The following is a 9,423-nucleotide window of genomic DNA, read 5'->3' as shown; positions in this document are numbered from 1 at the left end:
GCTTAATTTTAAGTTATTTCAATGGCCAAGTAGTAAGATGAACACAGGGTTTAATGGCTCGATACTGCAACGTCAGCTCTGTGTGGGGCATGGGGAGAAGACTCACAGCAAGGATCTTCTGTAAAGAGAAACTCCTGTAATTTTTAACTTGTTTACTAATTGATTGGCTGATTTTATAGTGCTCAAAATAGTAACTGCTGTTTCCCTTCAGCCAGTGGACTGTTAATGAAGCTGGAATTTGTCCCAGCAACCATATGGCACACATCATCTCTATCAAGTTATCTAAATGCCAGGAAGTCCACATTTATAAGTGTATAAATACAGAAGAGGAGAATGAAACGTGATTCCTTATGAAGTGCATTTTCTGGAGTAACCCTAAGCTGCCAGACGCAGCTGTTTACTGAATGGCATGGTTTCTCATGCCACATGGTTTTAACAGAAGACTAAAAAATTCATCTTAATTTGGAATAGACAGCAAAAACGAGTGAGATGTAGAATGTGCAATATCTTTTAAAACTCCCAGATCTAATACAAATATGTTTACAAATAGGATGGGTTTTCTTCAGAGAGGAAGTAAGGATGGGGAGAGCAAACAGGGCTCCTTTCTCATCACCACCACAGTACAGGACACATGCTTGGTGACACAAGGAGGTCACAGTCACGTTCCTAACTGCTTGGCCTCTGCATGCCTCAACCTGCCTAGAGTGAGAGATAAAATGTGTGAGAAATATTAAGGACTAAGCAGAAAAGGGCGGGGGGGCGGGGGGGGAACAAACCCTGACCCTCTCCAAAACCAGTGGCTGACAAGTGCTAGAACTGAGTGGTCTCGTCTGGACACCCTCTTACAGTGACCTCTGCATGCAGCGACTGCAGCTCGGGTTTGCCCTGTGCTTTGGAGACCCAAGATTCAAATTATTCTTATAAGCAATCAAGCATTAAAAGAAAAAATTCCTTCTTCCACACCGTCGGGTGAAGACATCTTCCGGGCTCCGCTGGCTGAACAGGCGCCGCGCTGTGAGCCTTGCTGGTCCCTGCTCAGACGGGCACACCCTGCCTTCACAAACTCCCTCCCTCCACTGACCTTCAGCTTCCCCCGGAGCCCCAGCTGGGCAGAGGCGGCCGCCCGATGCTCCCCGCTGCCGGGCGGCCGCCCTCTCTGCAGGGAGCGGGCCCGCTCCCCAGGCAGGGGCACCGCGGCGGCACGCGAGGCTGGCTGCCGCCGTGCAGACGGGTCTGCGTTGATATTCCAGAGCACGTGACAGAAGTCACAGCTCGGGGAATAACGCAGAGATGTTTGATTTTCTCCTTTCCCAGCACTGTGTCACTGCAGGCCGAATGGAAACCTCCTGGGTTATTAAACAAAATAAATTTGACAGGATTGTAAATCATAAAATTGTCCCAAATTGCAGAGGTGCTGACAGCATACACTATAATCTGTTTGGCATCTCATGTTTCCTTTTGTTTCTTCTTGCCACAGAAAGAAACATCCATCCCCTCCTTATATCTCTACAGAGAAAAGCGGCAGCAGAAATGCCAAAAAACCCAAATGATGAACCAAAACCTGACGTTTTATGTTGCCTTTGCCAGGTTCAAGTAAATGCAATAATGCTATAATGGTTAGATACAGAAAATGGCTTTAAAAGTGGTTTTTAAAAAACCAGAAGTATAACGTCTAACATTCAATGTGCTTTTAAAACATTATTCAGAATCAACTATACAGAACACCCCGTGACTCATGGGAACTAGAGCATCATTCATGTGATTAGAGCAGAAAAGCGAGGCATTTGTTATATATGAGCACTCGAGACATCCCATATATACACAGCCAAATGTTAATAGTGTTGCATATCAACACAGGCAACCTGCCTGTTTTGGGGACAGACTGGTAGATTTACTTAATTGTCTTTATTTACAGCAACAGCCATTGTTAAAACCTTGAACTCCTGACAAAACATGCCTCAGGGACAGCAACTCTCCCTCCCCTTTCTAGAAACACTGGCTTTCAAACTGAGCCGTAGACTTTTCTTTCTTAACTGCAATAAGAAGCTGCTTTAATTTTCCATCCAAGTTCAGTTCTCCTGTCCCTGGTGCGGGTTCTTTAGTTACACAAGGTTTTTCCTTTGAAGCTGGGACAACATCCACCCCCCTCAACGAGCCTTTGTGGGCAGAAAGGGGGCCTCAGAGGCAGGGTTGAGTAAACCTCACAAGCCAGTGCTCTACCCACCTATTAGCAAGGAATACACTCTATAAAAAAAGGCACATAGACATTATTTGCAAAAAACCTATCTGAGAATAAAATATTCAAAATTGATGTTAACAGCACAGGCCAAACCAATCTGCATTTAAATGTCTGATCCAGGGCAGATCTGCTCTCCAAAGGAAATAATTTCTTCAGATTTATTCCATTGTTAAGGAAAGTATTGAGCCCTCTTTACCATACCTACCGATGCAGCAGAGGAACCTGGGCCCATTAGCAGGAGTTATATGACTTCATAATATTTATTGAGAGCTGCCAAAGGTTTGGATAAAAATATGGAAAGAGACACTGGCAGGCACTGCGTAAGAAACATGGGGAGGGGACTCGGGTGATCAGTGGTTTGTTTATTTCAGTGCATAAAACATGTTAAGGAAAATTATTTCCACACTTCTAAGAAAAGGTTACAAGCAATGAAAAACAAATGGAAAAGAAACCAAGCCTTTTTGTTTTGCTTTACAATGATGTTGAACAAGGCAGGTAAAGGCAGAGCTGTTAATCCAACAGAGGCCAAGTGTTTTGGAACAGTGGATATGGGGGACACATGTTATAATGGGGAAATTTTAATGTTTTCCTTCATTAATTGATACTGTTCTGGGAGTTAATGTTTAAAATCTGAAGTGTTTCTACAGTTCTTTTTCCCCACAGTGTTTTGCAGACAGACGACAGTAAACAAGCTTGCTCTCTCCTGAGGTCTGCAAAGCCTGACCAAACCCTGACCCTCCCCTCCTGCAATTTCCATATAGGCGCAGAAGAAAGAAAGGGCAGAAGCGATGGCCAAGAATGAAGTATTGCAAACCAAAGAGTTGCTGTATTTCTACCCCTTCCAGAGGACTCAGCAGCTCTGGTACACAACCCTCCGGGAAAAGAGGATGAGGAGATTCTGGTGGTCTCTAGATGCCAGGGTAAACTTTAGGTCAGCCTTTCGAGATTTGCCTCCTGCACACACATTTTACCTGGATTTGGGAACATTTGCTTGCAGGGTAGCAAAGGGCTGGCAGGAAATTAGAAGTCAAAGCCACAGTCCTCATTCCACAGCTCCACGTGATCTTTAGCCGGCCAGAGTCACCAGGTACTTCAGATATAAGAATTAAGGCTCAGATTTATTTTGGAACTCTATCAACAGGCAGTATGGATGAGGAGAGGTAACGCACCCCAGCCAGCGCAGATTGCTGAGGTCTAGAGAGAACACCTAATGCCCACACAGCAACAGGCCAGCCAAGAGTCCAAGCAGGTATGAACAACTGAGCTCTGGTTCACCTAAGCCAACTATAAGTTGTTTTAAATACATAAATAAATTTAAAAATTGTGCTCCAGACAGTCTGTGGGACCTCAACATCTAAACGAATCTCTGAACCATGCCAACAAACTCTAAAAATATGCTTTTTTCCTGACTAGAATTCAAATTTCACTCTGCAACTTTTCTAGCTTCATGTTTTTCCAGCCCAAAACACATTTTCATCTGAGGTCTTTCCACACTGCAAGCTGAATTCTTCTAAACGCTTCGGAAACAGCCTCAAATAGAGAACTTCAATTAATATGTGGCTAGCCCAACAGCATGCAGCTCAAGAAGAAACAACTGAACCTTTCACTCCCACTACAAATTAGAGAGGTTTTACTCATTTTATGAATAAAATGTAACCAACCCAAACACTCCCAAAGATGGGGGGGGAAACCATCATTCAAGAGCCAAAACAATACACAGAGGAGCAGACGATCCTCATTCCAAATCATCCCTTCTGCTGTAGCACTGCTCCCAGCTTATCCGGGCTGCATCTTCTACAGATCAGCTGGTCATTAAGCAACTCCGCAGGACTCCTGTGTACCACTGATGCTGGAATTCCTGACAAGAACTAGCCGCGTTGTTTTACCAAGATACCTTGCGGAACAAATCCCACCACATTTTCCCCAGAATGGGTAACCAGCTGGTCAGACAGTGCTGGACATCAAAAGATAGAGCCTAAGGACTGAGAAAAAAAGGTCACTTATTGATGTGTAAAAGACTGGCAACAGGAGCGTGCAAGCCAGTGCCAGTCAGTAAAGTCATCCTAATTTGCTGGCTTGTTCTCAAAACTGTGATCACAGCTGAATAGGTCCTGCAGTACCCATGGGACCACAAACTTCATCATTAAGCAACGTCTACATAACTCTGCATTTTAAGACTTTTTTCCTGAACATATCTGTACACAAAAAACAATGATTCACATTTTAACTAAAATATAAAAGGAAAAAAGTCTAAGCAGCTACATATGCTGTGCAAGTACACAACACTGACAGAGCATGGAAAGCCTAAAGTGAGTCACCCTGCAGATCTCTGGGTAACTACCACTCACTACGCACAGCCTAAAACACCATGTAAGGTACAAGGCAGGAGGAAATGGGACACGTTACTCCTTCACCACACACACAGACCTTTCACTAGGTTAAAATTACTTATATATTTCAAAGTATGCACAAGCTGAATTATGATTACATTTAAAGATTATGTTACACACCAGCAGTGGGCTATTTTCTCCCTTGATGGATCACACCACTAGAAAAGCTTCAGCTTCATCAATTCCAATTAGGTGCAGAAGTAGTAACAAAGATCTCAGCTACAAAAAGGAAGGATTAAAAACCTAGTAACCAGCAGAGTCAGACACCAATGCAAGGGTGAGGTACGTACCAGCCGGAGTATAAATTAAGGAGTAACAACAGTTCCAGTAGGCAGAGTGAACTTTGCAAAAAAAAAAAAAAGTGCTCCGATCTTTCCAGATCAGATAATCCCCAAATCTTTGGCTTTAAACCTCTCCAGATGTATTGCACTTATTGCTGTGGCATCAAATTATTTTTTATGTCCAACCAGTCCATCAGACTAAGACTTTAAACCTTTGGGGAGAATTTTATTTATCTGTATGCAAACTGCCCTAATCCAAGATTTCCATTATTCCACTGAAGAATCAGACTATTGCTTTAAGCTTCTGACTGTTACTAAAACGCTACTCCTTGAATATCCCCCTCCTCAGAAACAAAATGGGCAATTTAAAAGTAGCACTGATATGGCACAACTCATTTTTGTGCCGTAAGACTCCGTGATTCTTCCGCACAGGGAACTCTAGAGCCACAGGTCAGCTGCATTCTGCTGCTCCAGTTCTCACCCCTTCATAACTCCATTATCCCAAGAATGCTAAGACTGCAAATGCCCCAGGAGAGGTTGGGTCCTGCCATTAACTGCTTTCCCTGGACCAGACTCTCAGACCTTACACGACTTTAAGGGAAGGGGAACCATGGAAAACTGGACATCTGCAGACGATCAGCTCCTTGATGTAAACAGGGCAAAGAAACTTCAAATATTCTGGGTTTTCCAGGTTCTCTTCCTCATCGTTCTTGTCCTATTTCAAAACACAGCACAAGGGAATTTCCATCCCAGATGCCTCGAGTCATTCAGAGTGCTGCGTTTCTTTGCAGGGATATCAGCCAGGCCTTTTGATGAGTTGTATATGGAAGTGAGGACTTCTGGCATTTGCTGCTAATTGGGCACCAAAAAAAGCAAAGTCTAAATCAATTCCAAGATTGCAGTGTGGGTCTGCCATCACTGGGGGAGGGCAGGCAGCTCCAGCGGCTCTCCCGGCCGGCACACTCACGTAGTCTGGTTCGCATTCAGGTCAAATATCTAACAACTGCTTTTTACCCAGATGTTTTTCTAATTTAGGTACTATAACTGCAGTAATGAAAGCATTCAAGATGTACGAAAAAGAGGTGGCTGCTTATCATCTGGACACTGCTGGCTCTAGATACGATGACACACTTACTCTTCATAAAAGCAGCCTTACTGAAAAAGGAGACTGAATATCTGCTCTATCTACATGTACACCTACAGCTGTGGATTCAGAGATGGATAGGGTTTGTTATGCTATGGTTAAGACAGATGTAATGAGAATTAAGTCATTTTACACTGCATTACAGAAGAAAACTGTTTGCAGGTCTCGGCAAATCTTTGATGTTTGCTTTTCAATTCTGGTGAGTAGATGTTAACTAATGTCACTAGGAACACTCTAATCCAGAGGGGGATATAAGAAAAAACCTCAAAGATTAATTTGATTGAAGCACTACATTTAATCCACTCTGCTATGTCCAACACTGATGACAAAATGACGTTCAAAAAGAATTCTTCCACTTTAAGTAGAATAGATAATGAGTCACTAAAAAAATATTAAGTCTCTACACCGCAATCATATACCAGCTCCTGGGCTATTCTCAAGGCTCAGACACAAAAATTTGACATCCTGCCTTCTAACAGTCTCATAACGGTTAGAACCCACCCTAAGCTGCTTCTGCATGGAGAGTACCAGTGAAGATAGCCACTTTTAATCAGTGCACCTCCTCACCCCCAGCCTACAGACAGCAGGATGTATTTATGTTATCCAAAGGGAGTTGCAACTACTTCAACTACTTTGTAGTTTAATTAATAAAATAGAAATGGAATATGAATTTCAGGGGATTTAAACTCAAGCAGGCTTTAAAATCTGGTCTCTGAGCTGGAAAAGAAAATTACTAGCATGCGACATTTAGATGACTGACACATACTTAAATGACAGAGCAACATTTTCCTATCTGATGCTTTGCACAGGATTAGAAGAATATTCTTAAGGTGATGAGTCAATTCATCTTGACTGGCTACTTTCCAAGAGTATTCACTGGTGCCACTATTAACACCTGTAACAACCCTGCCCAGTTACTCAGAATTAAGATTATTATTTTTTTAAAGAGGAAGAATTGCTTTTGATTTTAACCAAAACAATTATAAAACCTAAAGCTTACACATATATTTTGGTAGTGATCATTACTAGTAAAATGCATAAAGAATAAATATCAGTACTTCCAAAATTGACACCATAGTAATACTGCTGCTTGATGCATCAAGCAGGGACAAAATACAAACAGCATACTCCCAACAGAAGTCCATTAAACTTTACATGATTAATGGTAATAGCTAGCACAAGAAAATCAGCTAACAGATGTAAACAATTTTCCCCAGATGATGCCCCTCTGTGTTCATTAGCAAAACCACTTGCAACATACGATGGGAAGTTCAGAACAAGCACGATGGTATTCGCCTTCTATACACACTCAGAGCTGCAACTTCTCAGCAGTGCACTGTATTTTGGAGCAGATCAAGGTTTCCGTAAATGCGCCTGGCCGCATGCATAAGCGGTAGTTCTCCAAGGAAAAAAGTTAAGACCGTTTGTTCTTTTGTCAGTTCTTAACAATAAAATGAACACATCAGGCCAAAACAATGTCTTAAAAGTAGGTCAAAAACACCCATTCCCGATCACTTCTGCATTGGTTTCCTAGCAAATTAATCTACCCACACAGATATACGTAACGCGTATCCTGGAGACAGTGAGGCAGAGGAAGAAAACCAAATACATTAATGAGGTAGCTTAGACTGAATAACTGCATTTAAAAGTTTTATTGAATAAAATTACGTAAAATGTGGTAGTCCAAGTTCACTGAGCAAAAGCAGCTCTCTCGCTGAAGCTGCACTTTGTGCTAAATAACCTTGTTTACTGAGACTATACAGAGGACACATGATGCAAGTTATCCCAACAGCGAAGGAGAAAAGTTAGATTAAATTTGATCTGATGGAACAATTTGGTCAAATTTAGTGGCTTAAGTTAATATTTCTAGCCCTTATCTACCTCTATTCAGTACAGGCGTACAACAGAATATACAGCTGCACTGAATTCCCGTTTGTTAATAGTGTGTGCTCCCATGCAAGCGGGAGCCAGTTCCTGAAAACACCAAATTAAAAAACCCAGACATTTTAAATCTTTTGTTTGAAGTGTCACTCAGCCAACTGAGGAAAAACACTCGATACACGGTATAAAAAAACTCCCGGCCTCTCAAGGTCCACTTCCTGTACAGTGCTAGTATTTTAAAATTATTTTATTTCTCCCCTCTGCCTAAGAAACTTCATATGCTCTGAAAGGACCCACAAAGTCTGGTGGGTAAACAGATATGTCAAAAATACTCTGTGAAAAGAGGGAGGTAGCTCAGGCCCCTTGGCAACCTTCTGTCATAGTTCACATTGATGTGGTCTACCTCCCCTTGTAATCTGCAGTCAAAAACGAAAGGGAAAAAAATTTCAATTATGCAGTTTAGTGAAAGAATGTGTTCAATACAAAGCCTTCACATTTGACTCACTGGGCTTCCAAATGTAAGCTATAAGGTACCTCACACCCAATACACAACATTAACAACGTACCTAGTTCATACATTTCATAGACAATATCTTCTCATTTGTTAAACATTTGGCTTGGGTGAGTACATCTGGTTTTTGTTAACCACTTGACAAACATTCTAGGCCAAACAAACAGCACGAATAATGTCAAAGTCTTTTTTTTTTCCAGTAATTGTACGAAATGCTGTAGGCTAAGCCTAACAGAAACTACTGAAGAAAAATAACAGACTCCATGATGCAGTGCAAAGGTGTTACTACAACATCATAAGTCAAGGGATGTTTCTAAGGTGCTGAAAGAGGAGATTCTCTAGACGGTGACCCTGTATTGTCCTCCGGTGGGAAAACAGTAAGAGTGCAGGCTCGAATGCCTCCAAGTGATTCTGGAAGGTCAAATACTTTATGCCACTCATCTTTTTCCGGATCATATTTCTGAACTATTTCCACCATACACCGATTATTCCAAGAATATCCTCCAACAACATAGATTTTATTTTCAAAGACAGCAACCCCAACATCACTTTGCCCACGTAACATGGCAGCAATTGGAGTCCACTGGTCTAGAGTTGGTGAGTAATATTCACAGCTTAGAACATCATCATAATCACTCGTTCCTCTAAAGTGATTTCCACCAATAACATATAGCTTGTCTCCTACAGTACACATGCAATGCAGACCTCTGACTGTTGTCATCGGAGCTTTCTGAGTCCATTTGTCTGTGTCAGGGTCAAAACACATAAGTTCCTTTTGGAAAGTATCATGGGTAATTCCCCCTAGAGAAATAAAGCACACGTTAGAGCAGTGTTCCTCCTAGCAATAAATAAATAGCAGAATCATACATTTCTGTGAAGGAACTCAGCCTTCCCTTAAACTTTTTCAGGTTAACTTAGATTCCTATCACATCAAATGGCTCCATATCAAATGGCATTTTTTATGTACCTTGCTCCTG

General features: G+C 41.9%; 1 protein-coding gene across 11 annotated transcripts in view; it reads right to left on the bottom strand.

Annotated features, from left to right (window-relative positions):
* Nucleotides 1-2,581: 2,581 nt before the first annotated feature.
* The window catches only part of KLHL13 (kelch like family member 13), a 91,467-nt gene continuing 84,625 nt past the window's right edge, over nucleotides 2,582-9,423 (bottom strand). For 10 of the 11 annotated variants that reach the window (XM_064462988.1, XM_064462992.1, XM_064462990.1 and 7 more), the window contains one exon: nucleotides 7,692-9,247. In XM_064462988.1, coding sequence (XP_064319058.1) covers nucleotides 8,760-9,247 — 488 coding nt within the window. In that variant the 3' untranslated portion in view covers nucleotides 7,692-8,759. Of the gene's footprint in view, nucleotides 7,454-7,691; nucleotides 9,248-9,423 lie in introns of those variants that run through there. The other variant, XM_064462998.1, reaches the window with a different exon arrangement.

Source organism: Phalacrocorax carbo, chromosome 11 (genome assembly GCF_963921805.1).
Source record: "Phalacrocorax carbo chromosome 11, bPhaCar2.1, whole genome shotgun sequence".
NCBI lineage: Eukaryota > Metazoa > Chordata > Aves > Suliformes > Phalacrocoracidae > Phalacrocorax > Phalacrocorax carbo.
The sequence above is the reverse complement of the archived record's forward strand: the minus strand, read 5'-3'. Positions and strand labels throughout refer to the sequence as shown.